The 27,410-nt window shown below is 40.6% G+C and overlaps 1 protein-coding gene across 1 annotated transcript; it reads right to left on the reverse strand.

The window, feature by feature from the left end:
- Positions 1-899: 899 nt before the first annotated feature.
- On the reverse strand, positions 900-27,163 carry pnocb (prepronociceptin b). Its single transcript, XM_061052600.1, has 3 exons — positions 27,027-27,163; positions 9,480-9,744; positions 900-2,684 (listed from the first exon to the last, which is right to left on the reverse strand). Exons 2-3 carry the CDS (start codon positions 9,615-9,617, stop codon positions 2,034-2,036), a joined length of 789 nt encoding a protein of 262 aa, XP_060908583.1. The 5' UTR covers positions 9,618-9,744; positions 27,027-27,163; the 3' UTR covers positions 900-2,033.
- Positions 27,164-27,410: the final 247 nt, after the last annotated feature.

Below are 27,410 nucleotides of genomic sequence, written 5' to 3' on the forward strand. Positions count from 1 at the left end.
TTTTTTTTCTTCTGCACGACAGTCCACAAAAAGAAATAGCAAACTATTTTATTGACGTTTTTCTCTATACACATTTTGTATGAAGACTCCGAACAGAGGCATGTTGTCTGAAATGAACACTGTTCTCACATTGCATGTTTTTGTTTTGTATGGACAGGGAAACACACACACACACATGCACAGTCACAGTCACGCTCTCTGCAATCACCCCCACATTCATGTTCATACATTTTGTATTACATCAGAAAGCAAACAGTAAACACGACAATACGATGTAGATCCAAAGGAAAGGAGCTGTTACCTGCCAATGGAGCAAAATATCTCGATAGCAAAATAAATCAGCATGTTTTTCTTTTGTTTGTTTTTTTAAACCAAAGCAGAAACATCTTACTCTGTATAACGATGATCACAGTTGACATGCACACTTCAGTTCTAACTTTTTCCCTCACTGGGTTCATTACGATGGTGGCTTTTTTTTTATGACCTTTTTCATTCTTACAGTGTGAGACACAGCCAAAGGGCCTGCTGCCTTCAACACTTCAGACAAATTGTGGCACAAACCCATCTGTCCTGTTTGAGAACAAGTGGGGAGGCAGTTTGTCCTGACTCTGGGGTTTGACCTACGTTAAACTTGTCAGGGTGAGTTATGGATTGTATGAAGATTATTTAAACGGGGTGAGGAGATGGTTGTGTTGCAAAAGTCTTGTCATTCTTATATTATCATTTTAATGCTTGAATCTAAGGAGCTGTTCAAATTTTTAATTTGCCATCGCCTAGAAGGGGCGATAGTGGTTAGTGCGGGGGTTGTAGTCCTCCAAGCAGGCGGCCCAGGGTCAATCCCACCTGTGGCTCCCCCCCCCCCCTCCCCACTCTCTCCATCCCTGGTTTCTAACTTATAAAAAATAAAATGAATTGTGTTGTTTTTAAAATATATAAAATAAAGTATAATTCCCATATAGGGCGTAGGTTCTTGCAGTTTCTTCCAAGGGCAATGACCAGATTCAGAGAAGTTAAAATAGTGTTGCGGTTTTTTTTTATGGATTCAGGATTATTTATTGAGAAGAAATATATTAGTTTTAGCTCACCACCCTCATTATTATGTGTGTCATTTTATGTATTTTTTAAATTTCATTAGAAATGCATAAAAGAGGTAACAATCCAAGAGAATTACAAACCAATGAATATCTGCCAAAACTGATTTCAAGTCAGTTTCAAAGAGCAGAAAGTTTCCTCCACCAACACTAGAGGGCAGTATTGTTACACTGCAAAGAGTCCAGAGCAGCCGGCCATCTTTCAGCTCCTCGTTCCTTAAGAGGAACTCCTCACTTGCAGGGTCTACACTGATAAAGTCCTCCTAATGGACGAAATGAGAACACAATAAGAAGGTAAGGGACATTCTTTTTCACAGTATTTTAAATGCAGCAAAATGGAAAGGCTTTTCTTGAGGGATGAAGAGTTTTGCTAAATTTGAAAGTGAGTCCTTTCACACTTTGATAATACTAGCTACACGTTCCAAACATTTGGGAGGGTAGGCAGTTATGGCCAGTCAACATTTGTCATTTTAAATGGGGATACCTAAGTGGAAACACATTAGTGCATTAAAGAGGCTGGGAATTAGTAATATTTCTCAGCACAAACCACAGTGTGGAAAAAGACCCTGCTGAAGCCAAGTTGTCAGTGCCATGGAGATATGCATGAAAGTCAAACTTTAAGGTGTCATCTCTGGTGGAAAAACATGCAGTGAACCAGTTTACCAAACTTATTTGGCCCTTTTTATTATACCAACACACAAAAATATATTCAATTGCACTTCTCTAATTCTTTTATTTCACAGACTGGCATGTAAATATGCTTAAGAAGAACATTACGGTCAAAACATTCCTTGTTACTCAGAGACACAAAGAGCGGTGAAATAAGATGGCAGAGTCTGTCCTTCTGGTGGCGACGGTGACTTGAGAGTGGAGTGGAGCTGTTGAAAACATGACGGATCGAGGTAACAGGGACAGGATTCTGTGAGCTCGAGACTACTCTCATTACAGTTTGTTTTGCCTCCAAACGCGAGTTACAGGGACGTTGTTGAACCTGCCGCTGCGGCTGCTCCTCATGCCCAGGTACTGCCTGAGCAGCTGGTTCACCCGCTTCTGATTGTTCCACTTGCGGGCAGATTTCCGGACACCTATGAACCCACCATAGCGCTTCTGTAGGGGCCTCATCGGTGAGCCAATAAGCTTCCTGTATCCATGGCGGCCCCTCTGAAATCCACCAAAGCGTTTGGATAAGGTGATGGCCTCTGAGGCATCATCCTCATCCACTTCTAGCTGGCTGTCACTCCCCACGTTCCTCTCCTCCCTTGGCTTCCTGTCCTCATCCACCAGACTGAGATCCACCAGACCCCGCAGGCCCTCCCCCTCCTCAGAGGATTCCAGCAGTGATGAGTCATACTGGACACTGCGCTGCTCAAAGGGTGTCTCATCCCGATCGCCCTCCTGGAAGTGCTCTTCGGCTGCCGACTGCAGCAGCTCACTGTCTGAGTTCAGGTCGACAGAGGTCAGCTCCCCTCCTGCTCTCTTGAAAAGAGCGCCCTCCTCAGATATTGTCGGATGGTGCGATAGCTTTAGGGCACGTTTACACAGCTTCCATGTGAATGAAGAGGAGACGTGACCCTCACACTCCAACAAACACACCTGCAGAGGGAGAAGACACAGCAGTGTGTTAATGTATCACATTCAAACATTAGTGTGACTAACTTCATGATACAATTGGATGACCAAAGGATCTCTGGTCAAAATCCTGCCATGTCATAGCTGGATAGTTTTAAGCACCAACCTACCTTTGGTGTAACACCTAAGAGCCAAATTCAAACCTCATGTTGCACTTTCCCTGCCCTTTAACCAGGCTGCCAAACATCCTGGTCTCTCACCATGCCAACCCAATGAAAGGCACTGACAATTAAACTGAGTTAAATCCTCACAGGCAGCCATATAAAGACAAGATTATAGCCATGGTAGCAATGTCAATGACAGGTAGGCTCAGGATTCCTTAGTTGCTATATCTTTTTTTTTTCCTTTTCGTGAAAGTATAAATCCATGACAAAATCCAAAAAAGGGCGACCCTTCAACATGCCAGCCTCCATATCAAATCTAAATATAATTCATTGACACACCAAAGGACATGTCTTCAGATGGGATTAAGGTTCAGTGTCTCGCCCATGCAGGGAAAGGACACATTGACATGTACAATGTGCTGGAATTAGACCTCCAGTCTTACGAGAGGGGAAACTCACTGTACCTCCAGTGCCAATAGGGCAGCAGTGACACCGCCAATCATGCAACTGCATGTAACACGTCTTTTGCAGCCAAAATCAGTGACTTTTAAAGTCAAATCAGAAGAGCAGATAAACAATGTTTGGGAATGAGACAAATTGGTGGGTGTGTCTCAATGGTAGAGTCGGTCGACCCTCTACCGAGGGGTTGGGGGTTAGATGGCCTAACCCCAAGTTGATGATGAACTCTGCTCGATGCTTCACTCTTTCACAAGCTTATTACAAGCTTTGCTGGTCTACTGGAGACGTCTGCAGAAGTTAGTTTGGTTTGGTCTTAGGCCAAAATATTTAAAAGCAACTAGATAGAGGGCCAGAACTTAATGAATGGTTCATTTATGAACTTGATTGATTAAAAGAATGCAACTGGAAATTGCAACAGACTATTTCAGTCAGAAACTAAAAGCAACAGGTGTGACGGATGGCCGGCTGTGGCTCAGCGGTAGAGTCGGTCGTCTATCAATCGGAAGGTCGGGGGTTCGCAGCAACATGTTCGATGTGTCCTTGAGCAAGACACTTAACTCCAAGTTGGTCCCACTGCTTCATGAGCGCCATGTGAATGTGTATGAATGGATGAGTTAATACTGATGGTCACTTTACACAGCAGCCTCTACCATCAGTGTGTGAATGTGTAGGTGTGACCTGCAGTGTAAAAGGGCTTTGAGTAGTCAGAGGACTAGAAAATAACTTTACAAGCTCAAGTCCATTTACCAATTAATTGTTAACACTTACATTATAAACGGTTGCTGTGCATTTGTAGAATTATTTATGACTTTGCAAATGGTTTTGCAACAATTATAGCTCCATTAATACCCACTACAGTTAAACTCTCAATACCTGATTTATTACTATGACAACACCAGAAATCAAATTCAGGCCATATTCAGTTTTTCACTGTGTTATTCCACATGCTACACACATAGGGCAGGAATACACACATGCACAGACAGGATCATATGGACAGTGTCTTGCTCGAGGGCATCTCGACGGTGCTCAGGAAGTGAACTAGCACCTCAACCGGCATTAGTCCATACGGACTGAGCTTCTGCCGCTCCGCCTAAGCTCACTCTGCATATTGCATCTAAATCTTTAAGCAATTGAACAGACCCTTGTGTGTTTCATCACAACCGGCGAGAGGTGTATCTCTGCTGCTGTGTGCACATTTACAGACTGATGGGTTTGACATTCAGCAGACACGTCGTGTCATGATTGTGGAGTCAGGTGTCAGTCCTCATTAAGCCCAATGAGAGCTGATCTTTAAGCCATGTTTGGTCTTCACTATAGCTTGAAATATGAATAAGCTAGAACTGCAGAACGTCTTCCTGAGTGCATGTCACCTTACCCTTCATCACTCAAGAAGTTAGGATTGGGAAGGTTGAAAGCTCATTTAAATCTAAGTGGGCTTCGCATTTTAGGCAAAAAAATGAAATCGCAGTCACACAGGGTAGCTCTTGATGAAATAACACATTTCTAGCTTATTAGTGAGCTGACCGTGTTCAGACCCAGGGTGAGACAGCAGTCTCTGACTTGGAGAGTCAGTCGTTGTTCCTGCTACATTCATTGTGTATGAAGTTTAGTGCTAATTTGGACGTCAATCATTTATTACGTTTGACGTCTCCATCTGCAAAGTGATTGACAGCACAAAATTGGAAAAAAAATTATAAATGAGTTTGAAGGACAGCGAGTAAACGATGTCCTTTGCTGACATAATGATTTTCAGACTCGCTCTTTAACTTCTGACTGATTTTGAGAGAAAATAATATTACATATATTGTGTTTTCAAATTGAACTTTTAATATATAATGAACTTTTTCTGTGATGAATCACGGACTCTGTGACGTTTTAAACGACCTTCCTGTCCTCTCTTGTAGTGTCACACCTGACCAAACCTTCATACACTCCTGGTGGAAACACAAGGGAAGGACGATGATGTATGAAGAACATTTCAGGTGCAGTTTAATGAAAAAAATGATTTGAACTGCTTTAAGGATAATATTTACCGTTTATATTTTCTTATGTTGAATCTATTTCTCCTTATATTTAATGCTTCCTGAAATGATTCACACTGACATTATTTTAAACCTCAGTGCATCAGTTTGCCTTCAGACTGACTTCATATATAAACTAATAATCTACAGCTGCCAGGCCGTGTTTGTACACTGTAGATATACTTATTTGCACCAAATTGTTCCTTTTCCTCCTTTTTTCAAACTCACGAGCCCACTGAGTTCAATTTCTGCTTGAGGTAAGAAGCAAATCCCATTTACTCGTCAAATCCCACTCAAATGAGATAAATTGCATTGTTATCAGAAAACCTGCCCACATCAAGGGAACGAGGGAAGAGGGAGTTCCGCTGTGAATCTATCAACGGAAATTAATTATCCATCGTAAATGAAATGAGCACACCAGGGGATTCTCCACGTCAGATCAATGGAGCAATCTAGAGGAGTTTATGAGTGAGACGGTGTGTGTGTGTGTGTGTGTGTGTGTTTATATGCTTTAGAGGGCCGGAGGATAAAAAGGTTTTCAGATTTGTTCATATGGCTTCAAAGAGTGAGGGTTATTAGCTTATTAGGTTGGCACTTTACTATAATGTTGGGATTAAAAAAGGCCGTAATCCCTGGTTCACCTCTTTCAGTCAATTATTTGAGTTAGCGTGATCCTACAAAGAGCGCTGATAGCCTAGCGGTTTTGTCGCGCGTCCTTTGTACAGAGGCTATAGTCCTTGTCGCAGCGGCTGTGGGTTCAAATTCAGCCTCTGACCTCGGCTGCGTGCCATCCCCCCCCCCCCCCACTCTCCTCTCCCCATATTTCCTGTCGCTTTTCAGCTGTCATATCTAATAAAGGCAAAAAGACCCAAAAAGTAACTTTAATGAACTTGATCCTACAAAGACATGTACGTGTACAATCACTGTTAAATATCATCTGGTCATTCCCTTCAGCTCATGCCTTAAAGACTAAATTAAAATATAGGGGTAAAAAAATAACTAAGAACCAGATTTCTCATTTTGCTGATGCCCGAGGTGCAGTGCATCCCCCTGCCTCGTCCTGCTTAAGTTACCACTGACAACATCAAAAGCAAACCATTCACAAATGATGATTTATCCATTGATATAAATGTGGTGTGAGCTTCAATAAGGTTTAAGGACAGCCAAGAACACTCTGTAATTCTATTTTTCCTCGCTTGTGATTTTCACTCCACCTCCTTCCAGTTGTGTACTTTTAAAAACTTGGATCGACAGAGTCTGCAGGACGGTTTGCAAAGCGTAGTCTTTGTCACATGTCCACCATGAAGCTAAATTATTTGGCATAATGTTGTTGGCAGAGCAGAGGTTTGCAAAAGTGACCCCTGAAAATGGCGATGCCTTCCTTGATGCCATACAGAGCATACACATTGTTGGCTGACTGCCATTTTGTTCCAGCAACCTCCGGGTACTTAAAAATGTTGTGAGACAATCTCAACTAAGACAGGATTTATTCTTGACCAAGGGGTCAATCTCACTCTTGCTGTAGATACCCACGTTGTCACTTCTTAACTGTGTAATCTTTGATTCTTTCACTTAAATGTGTAGTTTTTTCATGTTTTCGTTTTTTTTTTTTTTAACTTTAAAAAGTTCAAAAATCCACTCCTGTATCCTGTATTTAAGCCAAGCGGCAACCTCCAGTGTTGAAAAATTAAGCCAGACTCAGACGCAGAAGTGCATAATCCTGCAGTTCTTCAAGTTAGCTTGACGCTGGCTCCAGAAACACCAGAAGTCACATACACACTACAAACAAAAAAGCCATTTGAACAGCAGAAATGAACATGTTTACAGCCTGGTACAAACATGAGCTGTGTCTGACCACGCCCCCTCTCTGGAAGGGCTTGGTTGGCCCTGGCTTTCTCGCTCCATGCCCCAATTGTTTACGGTGAGAAGGCAGACTCAGAGGGCAGAACAAACACCTAGCTGTGGGAGTGTCACCCACATGGGGGAGGGGTTACTGCCCTTTGTGATGTCACAAAGGGAAAATCTCCAAATAGCCTTTTTGAGCACACATTTTCTGAACAACTAAGCAGGCAAAAGACAGAGGATGGAATTTCCTCATTATTTGGGGGTTTGCGACAAGCTATAGGGACACAAATCAGTGTTTGATATAAAACATGATAAAGTGTATTTTGTATAATATGTGACCTTTAAGCACAACTGAAACTGTCTGTTTTGTTTTTTTAGCCTGACAGAAGTGGGTAATGTCTAATGGCCCCTACAGGGGGTTAAAGAAAGGATGGTATTTTACAGAAGAAAATATGCATGGGATGCTCTGGATTATGTAAATTTGTCTGATAATAATAATAACTGTAGCACAGACAATTAGCACAAATGTAAACAAAGGCTGGCATTTCCCTTTACGATTAGCTTCACACAATGCATGTACTCAGTGGAATGGATGATGCTCTATAATGTTTGATGTGAAACGCTCCCAGTGTGAAGGTGTGTGTACTGATAAATCAATGGTTCCTGAGAGAGAGAGAAACACCTTCACCTTGCACATGCTCCTGCCGTCTGGAGCAGGAAACAATAGAATTGCTCAGTGGATTCCATCTGTGGCTCAATGGGAAAGCCGCTAACACAATGAGGGGCTGATAAAATGTGTCAGTCACCGATGTAAGCCTGGGCTGATGATACTGAGCAGCAGTCAATTACAGAGTTCTATTACAACTCGCAAAAAGGTCCCAGCTGTCTTTCTCTGCATCATTATCAGCTAAATTAGCCGTCCTACAGCTATTCATGGACGCTCCACAGACTATTTTTACCCGCTGTCGTGTCTTGCACTGTTTGGGAATGAGATTGTGTGCTGCATTGAAGTTTTCGGTTTGAGTTTGGAGAGCTATCGCATTTTCTGAGTGCAGAGGCAGGAATTTTAACGTTGGTCACGAAGCCTCACACAGGTGCTTAAGATAATTACTCATGCAAATAATCCAATTCAGATTTAAATTCCAACCCAATAGGGGAAAGTCACGATAACCATTACATTATTCACTTGTCACTCTTTCATGCATTTGTGATACTTTACAACCAGAGGACCTTCATTCCTCTGTTTTCATAAACCACTCAACATTTTTTTTAAAGTGGTGAATAATTAAATAGAAAAAGGGACACGGACAATTGAAGCACAAATAAGTCTGAATTGTAACAGAATGATCCACACTAGTAATTTTTTTATCTTTCAAGTGATGCAAAATGCAAATGAAAGCTTACTGACAATATCCAGTGAGCTAAATGATGCTTTGAATTTATTTAAAGGCCACATATTATGCAACACTTTAACATATGTTTCTAACCCTCATGTGTGTCTCTAGTCTGTCCCAATCATGAGAAAATTCCACCCTCTCCGTCTATTGCCTGCTCCACTTTCCCCCTTTTTTTTGGACATTTTCCCTTTGTGACATCACAAATGGCAGTAACCCCTCCCCCAGGTGGGTGACACTACCACAGCTAGGTGTTTGAGCTACCTGCTTGGACGACTATTGTCCTCCTATGGGCGTGCCCTCTAATCACTACAGCTACCAGCGCCCTCAGAAATGCAATTGATCACACATTACATGCCACTAACAAAAACTGCAGTCAAGTTGTGGTCATTTTATGCTTTTCTATGACACAATGGTGTCTGGATTTCCCGATGCAGACATTTTACTCCACATATTGTAACATATTGTTACACAGACAAATGTATTTTTACTGATTATGTTAAAAAATCTCTTTCAGGAATCTTTTATTCACTTGTTGATTTGTATAAAGTCAAGAGGACAACAAAAATATGAACAGTGTATTTGTTTTTACCTCAACAAAATCCCCAATTTAACAAAGGAATTATTTCTTATCTATTTTTAGATACTTGTTTGAAAAATAAAAACTAGTGACAACAAAAATCATATTGTCGCCTGCCCTCAAACTTGTATATGAACAGAGAAAGAGCACACTGTCCAAAATGCATTTTCAACATCTGCTCTGTGATGAAAAAAAACAAAAATTCTCAGACAATCACTACAACAAACACCATTATCAGGTAGTTGAGGGCTTGGGGCAGCTGTACCCACACTGACACACTATAGTGTTGATAAGCATTATTGGAGGCTCTTATCTACAGTGACTCTAGCAGGGACAAACACACACACACTCACCATGGTGTTGAAGGCTCGCTGCAGCTGCTGCTGCTGCATTAGCAGACCACACGCTACACATTCCCCCTGGCAGTCACCGCGTCCAGGAGAGAAGAGACATGCCAGCAGCACCACCAGGTACCACAGAGGGATCTTCATCGCTCAGCACAGCCAGGCAGGCAGGGGGGAAAAAAACAGGAGCCAAGCAGGTCGAAGAGTTGATTCTACAACAAGTGTCAGCAATTGGAGAACGTAAGAAATAAAGCGTCTGAGGTGTGGGTCCAGCCTATAGGGTGAAAGCAGACAAAGTGACAGAAACATTTAGTTATTCTCAAATCATAGAGCTCAACAGCTTGATTTTAGTCATCAGTCACAATGTTGGCCCATAGAGATCTGCCAACAACAGGTGATTGGCAATGCTGTTGTGCTGCTGGGAGAGCAACACCTGGGCTCTAAGTGATAATGGTTTTAGTATGCAGGAAGCAGTCCCTAGTCTGGTCATTGATGGAGCTTATGCAGTAGGATTCTGAGATTTCAACACTTGTATGAAGATGTTTTTGTTTTATTGAATCGGTCTGAACTTTCTACATAGTCACATAGTACGGGTCACGCAGCATTATTGTATTATTTAATTGTGTGGGAAAATTGCAGGTTCGTCACTCAGACTTTTTTAAACTGGGGTGGCCCACCTGGGGCACTGACTAATGCAGGGGTGGCATGACGTTTGTGGGCACAAGCTCAAAATGAATTTAACTTTTTGACCCTTCATATTCCCACTAATAATGTGAAACACAGTTTGGAAACATATAAATCTAACTAATTCTCTAGTGACTCAAAAATAAATATGGTTGTGCAAAGTCACAATTTCAAGTATAAAATTACAAGTACGCCTTTATACGCTGTCTAAGTTGCACAAATACATTTATTGGGAATTAAATCCATTACAAGGTAGACAATGTGCACACGTTTTTCTTTTCTTTCTTTTTCATTTTTTATGGAAAGAGCAAAGTATTTATTTATAACTGAAGGTACAACCATTAGCCTATTGAAACAGCCAGAAAAGTTGATTTGTACTTAAGTCCCGCCTCTAATTACACAAACAGCCAATCATAGATTGGGCCCATGTCACCCCTTGCCACCCCTCTGGACATGCCCCTGCCCTGGGCCTTCTTCAAGACTTTGAAGTCACAGTCATCCTTTGTCTAAGGAGTTTAGGTTACTTCCATCTGTCCGCAGAGTCAGCCTGCCAGCATGTAGGACAACGAGACTTAGAAGTTAATTTGTCCCATCACAGTATTGTGTTGCTTTTGAAACCGTTTTTTTTTTGTCCATTGCATTTATTGTCTACTGGTCTCATTTACTTCATATCGTCCTTCTTAGGTTGTATGCTGATTATTGGCTGTATTTACTATATGTATCTTTTTACTGCCCACTGCAAAACAAATTGCCCTCTTACAGGCATAGTAAAGACAACCTTGAACCTTGTCTTTGTTGATCTTTGCTTGATGTTCCTTGTTGGTCATAGCATGTATCATTTAAAGCCCCAAAATAAGGTACACAGAACTGTGTACATTCAGATAGTTGATATAAGGAGGGATTGCATTGGTGTGTTTGAATAAAACCTGCACGTTTCAACTACATAAAAGACTTTAGGAGAAGAGGTGGCTTTTTTTTAGTACACCAAACGTTAAAACTATTATTAAATGTGTAAGCTGAAAGAAGATAACTGCAGGGATGAGTAAACTTCAGATCATATTTTGGTCTCTGACGCCAGCTGCAAATCTGTGACCAGGTGCACAGTGTTTGTTTCTTGACCTCCACTCTCTGACTCCAATCAATTGTCACTCACTGATACATCATCCAATAACAGATAACAAAGAAAAAAATCCACTCAGGACATCACAGATTGCCTCTGTCTCACACGACACACGGACTGCAGCCTCTGTAGATCTATAAGCCAAGACCATGTCTTACATGAGCCAAGGTCAGAGTTTAAGAAAATAAATATTTCAGAGATTTAAGATATTGTTTTAATTTGATAATTATTACTTTGACCTTTATATTTCTAAGGTACTATTTGAAAGAATTATAATGTACTTTATTCTGTTGAATTACCAACTTCAGCTTCCTCTCACACTCCAAAGACATGCTTGTTACAGTAGTAGGTTAGTTGGTGACTCGAAATTGCCTGTTGGTGTGAGTCTGAATATGAAAGTTTGTTTGTCTCTGTATGTCAGCCATGTGATAGGCTGGCGCCTAGTCCAGGGTGTGGATTTGTGTATGGTAGTGGAACATCCCTGTGTCCCTTAGTTGCCTCTAACATCCTGTGGACTGATTTCTGGTGAAGAACTTGGGATGGCTTTGCTAAGAAAAACCACAAACAACAAAAGTCTTGCATTCACAGCTTGTTTTTTTTTTTTTCCAGATGGGATTCTGTAGAATTAAAACCTGGGCTTCTCCGCTTGTTGGTTAGTGCAAACAATTCAACAACGACTGTATTTTGTTTGAAAAATAAAAAAATAAAACTGATTAAAACACGTAGGCAGCAAATGAGACCAGTAACCTCTCCATAGCATGCAGCAGTAGGAAGCCTCTGTATGTGTGATGTCAGGTGAAAGCTAATTTTTGTATAGATGGCACAGATCAACAAACTAAAAATAACTGATATATAATATGTAGGAGCACAGGCATTGATACCCTGGTATAAAATAATAAATAATAAATAAATAATACTTCAACCAGGTGTGGATATGCTTTAAAACAGTTGTTCCCAACCGGGTCAGGTTTCCCATATTGAAGTAGGTTTACACATATAATAATAATTGTGATTCTTATCACTATAATAGATTTCATTTATAAAGCGCCTTTCAAGGGACCTAAGGATGCTTTACAGAGGGACCAAACAAAAACACCATGGAGAGTTTAAATAAAGGCATTTTGTTTAGAAAGAGTCTGAGAGGCCAATTGTTATGGGACTTTATGTATTGTTAAAACTAGTATTACTTTTTGACAGCAATATATGACTTTAGGCGGGGAACAAGGAAAACAAACTACTACTATTGATTTAAGAGGTAAATTTCCAAAAACAAGTTGAGATACATTTGTACTTGGGATATGAGAAAGTTGTCTATTTTCTTAAATGAAACATTCCAAATATAAATGACAAAATAAAATGTAAATATATTCAATGTCATTAATCTTTATCTGGTCACATGCTGGTCTACAATGGTTCCGCAGGTTTGCTCATAATGAAAGCATCCCGATCTCCCAGTGTGCAGACGCCTCGGATGAGAGTGAATGAAAAGTAAAAACTACAGCACTGTGACCATTTCCACTTTAGCACATTACCACTGTTAGTCAATAGCAGATGAAACAGGTCATGTGTGACTAAGGCCCTTTTAAAAAATACATAAATGGCTTTATGGGAAATCATTAAAGCAACATGTTTGTTTGCCTTGCTGAGATGTTTTATGCAATGATCGTTTGCCAGCATGCTGATTAAGCCATTTTCATTTTGTTATACTCTCCCTTAGGTGCCCCTTACTGAGCTAATTGAACAAAATGAGTAAACTCGTTCCCGGATACACTCCAGCACAACAAAGATGAGGCTTTCACGCATTATTATTTTGCAATAGTGTGTTGATAGGAACCAGCGTTTGAGTTCACTGTGGGCCTTTTCTCCATCACTATTGAATAACACTAATGAGAAAAGATGTACAATGTCTGTTGCCTCCACACACTCAAAGGATCATATTAGACTATTGTGATTTAGGCTTTTAGCTAAACAAAAAGTTGACAGTATCAGAGAACCTGAAGTTCATCACATAATCAGTGTGAACACAACTAAAGGATCTCATCAAGTATTTAATTTGAAAAAACAGTGTCGCTGTTTTCTAGGTTTATTTCATATCTCCTGAATTACCAGAACAGCATGTTACCATTTAAAGGACATATCAAAACCCTGATCCTTCATATCACAAACAGGCGCAGAGAAATGAGTCCATGCATTCATTTTAATCAGGTTAGACTTCTGCAATGCTCTGTATGCCGGACTATCCAAACCATTTGTGAGAAAACTTCAACTTATTTCAAATTCAGCGGCTAGAGTCCTGACACAGACAAGAACATTTGAACATATCACTCCCGTCCTCAAACACTCCATTGGATCCTCGCCTAGTTACTGTGTGTGTCTTTGTTTGTGTGTGTGTGTTTGTTTGTGTGTGTGTGCGTGTTTGTTTGTGTATGTGTGTTTGTGTGTGTGTGTGTTAGTGGGAATGTAAATGGAATATGGACTTTTATGGTGCTTTTTACACCGCAGGTCACACCTACTCATTCACACACTGGCGGTTAAGGCTAGTATATATGTATATTAATTAATACCATTTATACACATTTATACGCCTCAAATGAAACACCAGGAACAACTTGTGGTCAAGTGTCTTGCCCGAGAACACATCAGACATGTCTGCTGCAGGAACAAGAGATCAAACCCCAAAATGGGGCACCCAAATGTGGGCCCCAATGTGGGCCCCAGTTATCACTTGTGTCATTGGTTGTAAGTGAAGTATGTATTTCTAGGTTTTTATTTTATTTTTATTTGATACTTATTGGTGTTTGATTTCTATGTGATGTCTCTGATGTGGATTGTGTGTGTTTTTTTTAAATTGAATTTCTGTATCTTATTCATGATTGTTAAAAAAACTTGTGTTTCTTGTATTCTTGTATTTGTACCCTTAATGTAAAGCGTTTAGCGCAAACCTGTAATGAAATGTGCTTTATTAAGAAACTTGCTATTCCATTCTATTTCCTCTGTATTTCCAGTATAGTATACTTAAAGGATGACACGACATGAGAGGCACGAGATGAGACACTGATTAAAACTAAACTTTTGATGAAAGCTGCTTAGGAGTGCAAACCTCTAATTGAGATTGGTTTATTCATTTATTTTAATTACCACCTTTGATTTTGAAATCAATGATTTACTGAGCTGCATGTTTTTGACTAAGAGAACAAATATTATCAAGACATCGCCTGCTGCCTTCTCTCTTTTGAATAGACGCCATTTCTGTTAGCAAGAAACAATTGACAAGGTTATTAAATGTCAAGAGGCTACACTATCGAGCTGCAGCTTCAAGGTGTTTGGATATCAGAGATAATGATTTGACTCTCTTAACTTGTTATTTGGCAGTTACTGCACTCGTACATTGTTGGCTTATTAAACACTCTATTCTGTTTGCACACCTCTTGAGCTTACATGGCATAATACACCTAACCCTTTACTACCTCTTACTATGGGAGGTAGAGCCTTAAGTTATCAGGACCCTCTCTTTTGGAGTCTCCCTGTATGGGACTGGGAGACGAACACCCTCTCTACCTTTCAGAGTAGACTTAAAACGTGCCTTTATTATAAAATCCTGTAGTTCGAGCGGCTCGGGCTTGGACCCATGGCGGATTACTGTTGGATCTTTGTGAATAATTTAATAAAGAGTACTGGCTAGACCTACTCTTTATGTAAAGTTTCTTGAGCTAGCAGATGGATGCATGGGTAGATGGATGGATGGATGGATGGATGGATGCACGGGTAGATGGATGGATGGATTCATGGGTGACTGGATGGATGGGTAGATGGATGGATGCATGGGTAGATGGATGGATGCATGGGTGGATGGATGGATGGGTAGATGGATGAATGGGTGGGTAGATGGATGGATGGATGGATGGATGGGTAGATGGATGGATGGATAGATGGATGGGCAGATGGATGGGTAGATGGATGGATGGATGGATGGATGGGTAGATGGATGGATGGATGGATGGATGGGTAGATGGATGGATGGATGGGTAGATGGATGGATGGATGGATGGATGGATAGATGGATGGATGGATGGATGGATGAGTAGATTGGTGGATGGATTGGTAGATGGGTAGATGGATGGATGGATGCATTGGTAGATGGATGGATAGATGGATGCATGGGTAAATGGATGGATGGGTAGATGGATGGATGGATGGATGGATGGATGCATTGGTAGATGGATGGATAGATGGATGGGTAGATGGATGGATGGATGGGTAGATGATGGATGGATAGATGGATGGGCAGATGGATGGGTAGATGGATGGATGGATGGATGAGTAGATGGATGGATGGATTGGTAGATGGGTAGATGATGGATGGATGGATGGATGCATTGGTAGATGGATGGATAGATGGATGGGTAGATGGATGGATGGATGGATGGATGGATGGATTGGTAGATGGGTAGATGGATGGATGGATGGATGAGTAGATGGATGGATGGATTGGTAGATGGGTAGATGGATGGATGGATGGATGGATGCATTGGTAGATGGGTAGATGGATGGATGGATGGATGGATGCATTGGTAGATGGATGGATGGATGGGTAGATGGATGGATAGATGGATGCATGGGTAGATGGATGGATGGGTGGATGGATGGATGGGTAGATGGATGGATGGGTAGATGGATGGATGGATGGATGGATGGATATCCACAATTACATCACATTAACATGACACAGTCCTGCTCTGACTTTGCGACATTGACCACGCTTTTTGCATTACCCATCATATGGCCACTTCCAGGTTGTGTATTTATGAGTCTGAACAGCCGATCGAGCTACAGTATGTTGCATAATGGGTTTAAATTTGTCTTTTATGATTGATGGGAAAAAGCCTGATCCTGTTAATGCTTTGCTTAAAATAGATTCATAGTAAAAGAGGAGGTGTTAATGAAAGATGCTTTTCAGTTCCATTATGGAACATGTAGGTCAGTGTTTAAGAAGTTTGAAGCTTCACTGGAAAGGAAAAGTCTGGATATATCTTCCTCTTCTGCTTCAATTTTTACAATTCTGTTTTTCAATATGTCTTATTTGAGACACAAACTATAGAAGTGCACCACTAAATTGCTGGAGTGCACGTTTAATTGAACAGTGGTCACTCAAGAGCAGGGAAAGATATCATTTTTTACCTTTGAGAGCATCAAGGGTATATTGAGGTCAATTGGGAAGTTTGGTTTGTTTCTTGAAAACGATAAATGAAAAAGCACTTGGCTGTTACTGTCAAAGTTTTCTCTCTTTTGGACTGATATCCTTTTTGAGTCACCTGATACACTGGACTCTGAATGTCAGGAGCATGGGTGTAGCCATTCTCTTAGTCAATCATTTAGTTCATCGCTCAGAAGGTGAACCGACTAATTTGGATAAGATCAGATTTGTTAAGGTTGCCAGTTATCAGCATAGACTGTAAATATAATGGACAAAGCCTGAGTGACGTCATCGGTTACTACAAGGGGCTCCAGAGGCTCATCCGAGGAAACTGCCATGCTGGAAATCCTGTCTCAGCCTAACTTTCAGTCAACCTGAAGACAGGCTAAGATTTTGAGATGAGGCGGGTTTTAAGCCTCCTGACAAAGCGTTGCATCGCGCCCACCTCATCTACAATTCTACAATTCTACAATTCACTTAGCAGACGCTTTTATCCAAAGCGACGTACATCAGAGAGTAAGTACAACACAAGCAAGGATCTAGAAAAAAGGGAACAATGTCAGTAAGGACACACAGGTGCAGACAGGCATTGCACAGAGGCAAAGCACAACATTGACGGCAGTTCTTGAGAGCTCTAATTAGTATAGAAACCATCTTATAAGTCATCGTTATCAAACAAAAACCATTGTCACAACCATCATCATCATCAATAATATGGAGACCATCATCATTAAGTTAGTAGGTATTCATGAAAGAGCTGGGTCTTTAGCTTTTTCTTAAAGGTGCAGAGGGACTCTGCAGATCTCATATCAGCTATGCGCCTAACTATGGCACATATCGTTCATAAAATCAAAACAGATGAGTTAAAAAAAAATGTCTACCCCCATACAGTGTGTGCCCATGAGGACAATAACTAATCAGAACAAAATCGTTTATTGTACCAGCCAGGATGTAAACATGTTCATTTCTACTGTAAAAACAGTTTTTTGTGTATTGTGTGTGAGACTTCCGGGGCTCCTAGCTAAGTCTCAAGTGGACTCAAAGAAGTTCAGGGTTTTGCAAAACAGTAGTGGGTACTTTTGCGCATTTCGTTGGCCATTCTCTCTCCCAGATATGTACTCTAGCCACAGTCCTCTCAAATGAAGACAACAAAGCTCCGAAATACATCTTAAAAATATAGATTTTATTGTTAGCATACAACAACAACAAGTATTGTACTACTGAGCGATGTAACAAATAAAAACGTATTAATTTAACCAAATGTACTTGTGGAGTCAGTGAGGCAGGTTTTGAGTTATTTTCTGGATGGCATGTTCAAAATGAATTCTTATGCCTTGGTTATCACACTTTTCTAAGTAGTTTAACAAATGAACCTGTCGTTTTTCTCATGAGCTCCTGACAGCAAGGGGCCAGAAAGACTCCAAACTTCTCCATATCTCAACTTCAAAGTAGAGGGTGTCTTCACATGATTGAAACCATGACACACTCCTCTCTCTGCTCTCTTTCAGTAATGATATAGCTCTCGGTCTTGGTATTGCCACTGGTGCCTTTTAGCCCCCAGTGCCTATAAATTAGCTTTCTATTCCGGCGATCTTTCACATGAGCAATCATTTGTTTAATCTATCTGACAGAGCAGACAGTTGACTGGGCACAGGGGGCTGATATATGACGGATAAAATGATGATCACTGAGAAAAGGAGGCTCCGTCGTACAAGGCTTCTCACAGATCACCAAGATGGATTCATCCAGGGACGGTGAACTCATTGCAGGAAGTCTTATTTAAAAATAGATCTTTTTTATTCACTAATAAAAACAACCTTGCCCCTCCAAATGATGCTGGTGAAAGAAAAAAAAAGAACATGGATTATATAGTGAAGGACCGAATGTCTCTTTTCCTTTAGATGAGTCTTTCCATCTTGCACAAATGAATGCTTTTACCCAGTTCTTTCCAAAACAAATAGACTGTTTGTGCTTCCATTAGAGTTAACTAAGACCCTGAACATCTTTCAAAGGGTTTTTCAAACAAACAGGAAGCAATCAAAACCTTCCTAAAAGGGCCCCTGTCTCTTGCATTTGGTTTTCTGAGTAAATGCGTGAGTCAGAAATGGCAAAAGAGCATTAATCAGCTTTTTAAAATGTATGTGTGCGTTAATTGGAGTGGGGGGATGAAGGAGTAGGAATAAAAGGGATGTTATTTATTCTTAGGTTTTTTTTTTTAAGAGGGTATCTAATTATTTCTAATATTAGATAACTTTTACTCGTTAAAACAAAGCAACAAACAACAACAACAACATATTGTTGTTTTCTGCGTTTTTATACCAAGTTGAAGATATGGTAAGAAGGAGACATGCGTGAAAAAAGTCAAGACCAAACTAACTGAGACCAAGACATGCCAGACCAGAGTGCTCCAAGGTCGAGACAAGACCAAGACATTTAGGGATCGAGACTGAATCAAGTGCATGACTAGGGCAGGACGATACCGAGACAAGACCAAAACATTTAGGGATCGAGACTGAATCAAGTGCATGACTAGGGCAGGACGATACCGAGACAAGACCAAAACATTTAGGGATCATGACTGAAGCAAGACCAAGACCATAAATAACAATGAAAGATCATCACAAGTTTGTGATGTTTTTTAAATTTAAGTTTTTTTTATCTGACGTTAAACCACAACAAACAAAATCTCTGCACTTTTATTTTTTCAAAGCACCACAATGCAAAAAATCTCAAATCTTCTCAAGCGAATGTGTTCATCTAGCCTCTTGTTATTATACTTCCCCTGACGAGTCCAGATAAACTTTTTCTTTATATCTTGAAAGAAGATGTGTATCTGGATATGTCAGGTAAGGGTGGTTATAATAAGAAGGGGTTTTCCTTTCTCATCACGGTAATGAAATAGAAAAATAGCCCATCAGTGATGGTCTTGACCAGTCTTCGTTTAAAATCCGAAGTCGGCCCAATCTGAGACCGAGACGAGACGGATAAAAAAAGACCGACCTCGCGTACTACAGCACTATTGCCTTATAAGAATTATTAGATTAAACCCCCCCTCCCAACCTCATTTCTGCTTGTAAACAGTCTCAGGGAAAAACATTTTTTTGAAGCCATTAACAGAGCAGATGAGAGCGGGATTGATGCACTGTGTACAAAGTTGCAATGTGAGCTGTATCAGTATAGCTAACAGTGGTAATAAATTAGCATTAGCAGCTCTAATGAAGGATGGAGAAGGGGCCAAGGTGTCATGAATGTGAGTTGAGGAGAAGAAAAGCTCCTTGCTCTTCTCTGACAAAGCTCTTACTCCCTCTATCTCATCCATTAGCGTCTGCATGGAGCTGAAAAACACAAAGGAGTCTGCTAATGCATAGATAACCCAGGGGTCCCTCTCTGTCGCTCCCTCTCATGCATCCTCTTTCCTCTTCTTGATGCTCCACTCTTCTCAGCCCCAACACTCCCTTCTCTTCCTCCGCTTATCACCCAGTGTTTCTTCTTCTCCACTCCCACGTTAGGGAGTTTACGGCTGAGCTCCGCCCCCTTTAATGGCATATTGCAGAGGTTTCCAGTTTCTTCTAGTGGTTTGAAGATGTTAACTCCTCTTCATTACGGGCGAACTAGAGCCAGGAGCCACCAAAGATGGATGGCGTGAGGGTGTCACTTAATAGGAAGGTAAAATTATTCAAATTCCCGTTCTAGCTATTACATCTCAGGGTTCATTAAAGGTGCTTGATTAATTCTTTATAACCCGAGAAGAATGATGAGTGTTTTATCACCTGCCTCTCTCTAATCGCTTGTTGGAAAAGTGTTGAACTGAGATAATTGACCAATAAAAAGAAGATGGGGGAAAAACGACAACAGGCCTCAAACGACAGGTTTAGAGTTCTTAGGTTATTTCAAATTCGGTTCTGATGCTGTTCTAGAAATGTGTTGGGTTGTGCTTGTTTAAGTTCTCCATAGCAGTCGCACAGATCTCTCGTGTGAAGTTCAACAGAAACACATTCATGGGGACTCTGATCCGAACAGTAAGGTTTATGGATTATTCAAGGTTACAAGGAGTGTTCAATGGAAAAATGCAACCTTCGATATTCATATAATTGCATTCCAAGCGGCGACCTCCGGTGTTGAAAAATTTGAAGCCAATGCAGAAGTGCAAAATCCTGCAGTTTGTTGAATGTTCACTTGAGGCTGGCTGCAGAAGCATTGGAAGTCACATACACACCCCATTCAAATTATTAACATAAAAATGAACATGTTTACAGCCCGGTTTAAAACATGAAATAGGTCTGATTAGCTCATGTTTCAAACCGGCACACACTGTATGGGAGGTGAATTTTTTTTTAAACAGTCTTGATTTCATAAAGGATAAGCGTTACTCACAATAAGACACACAGCTGACCTGACTGACTGACAGGCGGGCGCAGTATAACGGTTTGTCAGGAGGCTTAAAACCCGCCACAGCTCCAGGCAGTCCTCAGCCTGTCGTTAGATTGACTAAAAGTTAGGGTGAGACAGGATTTCCAGCATGGAGACCACCATCAATGAGAATCCAAAGCCCCCTGCAGTAACAGATGGGTGAAGTCACTCAGGCTTCGTCTTTTAATATTTATGGTCTGCAACTGACTATTTATCTCTATTTTTGACCCAACAATATAAACTCCTCTTAATTAAATATTCTTGGAGCAACTAAACACTTTTTATGATTTTGTTAAAGCAAGAAAAGCACTACGATTAAGGGTATTATGATGAACTTTAAGAAAGTTGTTTCAGTTAAAGACAAATGTGCCAGGGTGCTGGATAGCCTAGCGGTAATGTTTTGTGATGTATGGAGGCCGTGGGTTCAAATCCAACCTCAGCCCTTTGCTGCAGCTCTTCCTTCACTCTCTCCTCCCAACATTTCCTGTCTCTCTTCAGCTGTCCTATCCAATAACTCAAGGCTCAGTCTACCCAAATGTGCATCTTGCTTACTAGTTAAAAGTTTGAAAAATTGTAACACAGCATTGAAGCTCATCTGTATCTGCTATATGTAATGCACACAGTCCCCTTCACCTAATGAAGAAGCTACGTGAAAAAAAAAAGGTCCCCAGAAAAAAGGCTGATTGCGGAGGCAACACAGGCATGAAGAGGCTGCTGCAGAGCGCCTCCCAGCAGGTGGTATTGGTAACTATTTCCTGTGATGATCATCTTCAAAGGCCCTGGGAATCTGGATTATTATATCAAGACTGTTATGTTCTACGCATATCAAAAGTTAGATGTTGATCCTAGTTAGTGTCTGACAACTCAGCTACACATAAAGCTGAGTTTCTCTCTAAGATCAATGATGGACCCAACCTTAATGTTGAACTTGACAAATAAAAACCTTAGTCTACAAACCAATGATAGAGGCTTCATCCACTGCTTATACTCATATGGACAACGAGCTATTGAGGCAACGTAGAAGACCTCTCTCTTTTTATTTGACGGTTCATTCTTTGGGCTTTTGATGGCTTTTTTTTATGTAGGGATAGAACAGTAGATAGGACAGAAATTGGGGAGATAGAGAGAATGGGGAATGACATGTGGGAAGGAGCCACAAATCAGATTCGAACCCGACTTAAATATGAATATGCAGCAGAGACTGGAAGTACGGCAAACACTATACTTCTCATGATTTAACCGAAAACCTAATTTCTCGCACTTTTTCCAAATCACTTCTCTGTCGTCTCTGTCGTGTTTCACTCTATCATTAAATGGTCTCAGGATGACGATCTGTCTGGAGCACAATGCCTAAAGCTCAGTGTAAGAAAGGATTGACTTGAACTCTTTGCAGCTCTCAACAAAATAGATAGTCCAGAAAAAGAAAGATTATTTGTATCAATGACTGCTCCCACAAAAATACCTTAAAATCATCTTCAACTTTTAATGCAGTTATTACTAATCAAGTGGCTTTTAACCTTTAAAATGTTATGTAAGGCATTATCCTTATACTGATCTTAACCAGTTTAGTGGTGCAAAACATGCTTCCTGCAACATATGACAATAACTGTCATTATGTAGTGTCTAGACAGTAAACATGATACTGTTCTTCATAGATCACTGACTGCCTGCAATGTCCCTGTACTCATTAAAATCCCAATCCAAAATGTGGCCATTGCATTTCTAAAGGGGTTTAATTCCCACTTTATTAGTGTTAGATTTTAAAATGTATTTATCCGGATGTCCAGCTGCCAAACTCCAGATGTCAGAACACCTGAACTAATGAAAATGTTGAGTCTCCTTGAGGTTAAAACCAGAGGTAAGGCTCAGAGCAAAGCGCTAAACAAGCAGCAGTGACTGGTGCTTTAGTCATTTCTGTTATTTTTCTCAGCCCTGAGTTCTGCTTTTCAGGCTGTAAAAAAGGCTGTCATCTTGTTTATTTGAGGATACTTCTTAGGGCTCCTAATTTGTCTGCTTTGACATTGAATTCCTATATCAGTTTTGAAAATAAAGCTTTTCTCTCCGGTTAATTCAAGTGAAAAATTCAAGCTATAAACGCACAGTGATCTTTGAAGTTAATCAAAGTTATATGACACAACTATAGAGGAAACTAAACCAGCAGACGTGGTCATTCCTTTGATTTATGTTAACTGCTTTTCCCCATTTAATTGTTTCATTAATTGTTGAGTCCATCCATATCCAAAATTGTTGAGAAATGCTGATCACAATTGTCTCTGGCCTGAAGAGATGTCTTCGAAAGCAAAATTCTTCCAAAAAAGATCAGACATTTTGCATTTCTTGTTTAGAGATCAGAAATCAGTAAATGACCAGAGGACTTGTTTTTCCTTTACACAAAATGTGACCACTTGAAAGACACATAAAAACTCCCAAAATACCTTAAAGGTCACATATTTTCCTCCTTTTCAACCAGTTTAAATAAGTCTCAGAGCTCCTCAAAACATGTCTGTGAAGTTTCTTCTAAATCCACTCTGATCCTGTATTTGATCATGTCTATAAACCCCTCTATTTCAGCCCTGTTCAGAACAGGCTGTTTCTGTGTCTGTACCTTTAAATGTAAATGAGCTGTGTATGACCACGCCCCTCTGCAAGGGCTCAGGCTTTCTTGCACCATGTCCTATTGTTTACGGTGAGAAGGCAGACTCCGAGGGCAGAACAAACACCTAGCTGTGGGAAAGTGGAGCAGGCAAAAGACAGAGAGGATGGACTTTTCTCTGAATTTGGGGGGATTTGTAGACCTTTGAGGAAAATGAACACACACACACACAGCCACAGGATTGTTTCTGAATCAGCATTTCAAACCCATCCAGAGCAGCCTAAGACAAAGGGTTGAGAGGACCACGGGTACATCCTATGTTTCTTAAATTGCATCCATGCATCCAACACTTGCGCCCTTTACTTGCGTCTTTGTCCCTCCCATTAGCGATGCATGGAAAGATGCAAGGATGTCAAGTGAAGGAGAGAGGGAACAAGGAAATAAGTCTAAAGAGACATGAGTCACTGCTCAAGAGAAGGTGCAGTAGTACCCTTCCTCTCAGAAAGGATCCTGAAGTAATGTCTAATGTGATTAAGACGTGACTGCCACCGCTGTACCAGATTTCTTGATAATGCCGTTTATCTGCTCTCTTGTTGCATCTAAGGTCAGAAGGTATCCAGAGGTGCAGTGATTGCGTGGCGTTATCTTCACATATGAATTTTACGGATCATTAAGGGGACAGTGATCAAGAGTTGATGGCGTCAGGTTCAAGAATTGGTTGTATAAGCTGCTAAATTCAAGCATAGGAAGATAACTCAGACAACATGCACTTAAATGGAACTAAGAAACTTTTTATCACTTCTAACTTTCAACATTTCTTTGTCGTATTGTTATCATATCTGCTGGAAGAATCATTCTTCATGCTTCTTGATAACTATGTGCCTTAAGGGAATCTTATCTTATACAGCTTGTAGAGCACGCAATCTTTTTTATCTTCCTCGTATCCCGCATAGGCTATAACACTCACACACACATTAGTACAAATATTTAGTGGCGATATGATTCTCTTTAAACTCCTATTCAGTTCATTTTCGAGGCACCATCATATCAGATCAATTGAGCATATCATTACTATTGTTTCCATCAATTGCAGATGTAGGGTTTCTTTTAATTGGGAAGACATTTGCACCTGAGGGTGTACACTCAACTGGGTGACATCTCCAAAGCAATCATTCCCAGCATCTGATGTGTCCTTCATAGGGGAGAAACCACACCAACAATCATATCCTTTAGTTCCCACAAAGCTGTGTTAATAGCCCCCAAAACTATAACATTTTCCAGTGTGCTGCTGTTCAGCTTAAATTAGAGCACAGTGAGAACGCAGAGTGCAGTGCAGACACATTGACTGATGAACAGTCATAAAGTGTGGGAGTCTGTGGGTGTTGCTCTAAAGTATAGAGGATGGACAATGTTTGAGATTAAAAGGAAGTGCATTCACATGACACTTTGTTGCATTGCCACTCCCCACAGAAACAAAGGGAGTTAAGGTTATTTAGCCCCCAACAAAAAGGACATGTGCCAAAATGTCTTTATGCGGAAATCAAGACAAACCAACAAAAATAAAAACATTCAAAATACCATGAAAATCAAAAGTCTATTCTCAAAGCAACATTAGTTATTGGCCATCAGAAAAAAGTTTAAGATTTTAACACAAGAAGGACAAATGCCCTTAATGATGCACTCACTCCTGCAGTGTTTTACGCTTTCAGCCACACACTGTATGGCTGAAATCCTGCAGAGTGTTCGTCAGCTGACGTGGTGTCATCGTTGATCTAGTTGCTGTTAAGCTGCGTTGACACCTGCACTAATCCATTGGACATGGAGTCAGAGGAATGCAATCTAGCACAGCCAGACGAGCTCCCCACTTTTATCAAGGTGAGGACAGTGACGCTGGAGAATGTGATGAGGTGCAAAATACTGGAGCAGGGGAGGGCAGCAGATATGAGCGTCGCTGGACACTTTGCTACTCTTAACGCTCAGAACACCAGTCAATGATCGTCTAAAAAAAACACTACAAGCTGTATGGATATCCACAGTAAGGCCAAAAAATCCTATTAACGGTGCAATGAATTTACAATTGTATAGACAGCAGCAATCATGAGAGGTTGTTTTTTTTTTTTGCCAGGACTGCTCGTGACATACCAGGGGGAAAAAAATGTTCCTTTTCTAAAGGGATAAACAAATAATTGCAAAGCTAATTGTGACTAAATTTGCCATAACATGGTGTATGATTAGATATGTAATAAATCTTGGATTGGAAACAGAATGTTTCTAAATCAAATATCAGATCATTTTGGATTCATTTTGAAAAAAAGCCTACAAGCACATCAACCTGACAACATTTTGCCTCCCTGAAACAAAGAGGGCTTTTATTTAAGATAAACATTTTTACACAGAATTAATAGAAATCATTTGAATTTAGAAGAAAAAAACATTCTAACAACCTAATTTACTTGGCTACATCGTTTGGATTAACAAGAAGCACCTCTTAAATACAATATTTGACTCTGTCCTGTAAACATGTCCCATCCTTTATTAAACATTTCTCCAGTGTGGAGTCATCAATCTGCCAATGGCACATTAACCACCCATTTTCTCCCCTGTCTATGCCAGTATCCTCTTTACTGATAATGGGAAAAGATTATGCACATTCATTACCATTATCATCAAAATCATCATTATCACGCGCTTAGCATAATAACGGCGCTCAACTGATTCACTTCTCTGGCTCTTTTTCCCCCCTCTTGTTTCGGGACGACACTGAAGCTTCTCTGGGAAGAATAAAACAGCTTTTGTCAATGTCTCTTTGTTGTTTCATTGCGGTGTATTTCACCTGACTTTTAAGTACTTCATGGTCAATCGAAGAAGCAAAGCATTAAAAAAAAAAAAAAAGACTGCTTTTGGAGTGGCATTCAGTGACAAAAAAATATAATTCAGCCTTAAAAGTATAGAAAACTACTGAGAGTATTTATGTTTCTAAAACGCCTTTTCTACTTGCTTCATCTGATATCAGAGGTTTTATTCATTCTTATATGATTTATCTTTCCAGTATGTGCTTGACTTGCTTTGTATAAAAGTCAGGCAGCCTTTAACCCCAAGCAGCTGAGTGAGTAACTGCTTTTTCAGCATGATCGGTGACTTTCTCTCGTGTTAATTAAGTAGTAATCAGGTGCGAGGTGAGCACTGCTGACGGTGACTGTTGTGCCTTGAAATCCTCAGGGGGACAAACAATGTAATTGGGAAAAAGAACATTACTCTAGGATCACCTGAGGTCAAAATAAAAAACAAAACACAGATCCACCAACAGATAAATCACAAATGATGGACTCTCGGTGTCTGTCCTTGTGCGGCAGTATTCTCCCAAGATCTATTAGATGCTGCTTTCTGCATACAGGAGACAACAAGTACTTTCCTAATGAACTCATTTCACATCTCTAAACAAGTGTCTTCTCTCTGCTTTTTTCTATGTAACAGCACAATCCCCACACACAGGTACAGGAACACACTCATACATCACTCAAAGGTAAAAGAAGTGTAACTTGAGTTCTTCCTTACCTGTGTCTGTGACGTAGAAAATTCACTCAGAGTCCTCCTTCTGCGTCTTAATGAGAGTTTGGTGGCTCAGCTGGTATCCTTAGGCTAAGGGTTTCAACAACTGAAAGCATGCCTCCTCTGAGGCTTCTTATAATGGCAACACCCCTTCCGTCCTGGCTCAACCCTCCAGATCTCTCCCCCCCTCCCTCCTCCTGTATATCACCATTCACATCATAGAGGAGAGCAAGAGAGAGGGTGGATTCCCCCATTCTGTTACGCACAAACCCTTCCGAACAGAGGCACACAAAGCGTGGCCCGCAATGACGTAGGAGGCATCGCCTACGCCACCAGCTTCGTCTTCATCGAGCCAACTAATGGGGCTCTAAAAATATGCATCATCCACCA

The sequence above is a fragment of the Labrus mixtus genome, chromosome 12 (assembly GCF_963584025.1).
Source record: "Labrus mixtus chromosome 12, fLabMix1.1, whole genome shotgun sequence".
NCBI lineage: Eukaryota > Metazoa > Chordata > Actinopteri > Labriformes > Labridae > Labrus > Labrus mixtus.

Bases quoted from the DNA above. Each gene is read 5' to 3' on its own strand.
- pnocb (XM_061052600.1), bottom strand. From the start codon at position 9,617: ATGAAGATCCCTCTGTGGTACCTGGTGGTGCTGCTGGCATGTCTCTTC. The intron at 2,685-9,479 runs GTGAGTGTGTGT...CTCCCTCTGCAG, and splicing joins AGCGAGCCTTCAACACCATG to GTGTGTTTGTTGGAGTGTGA.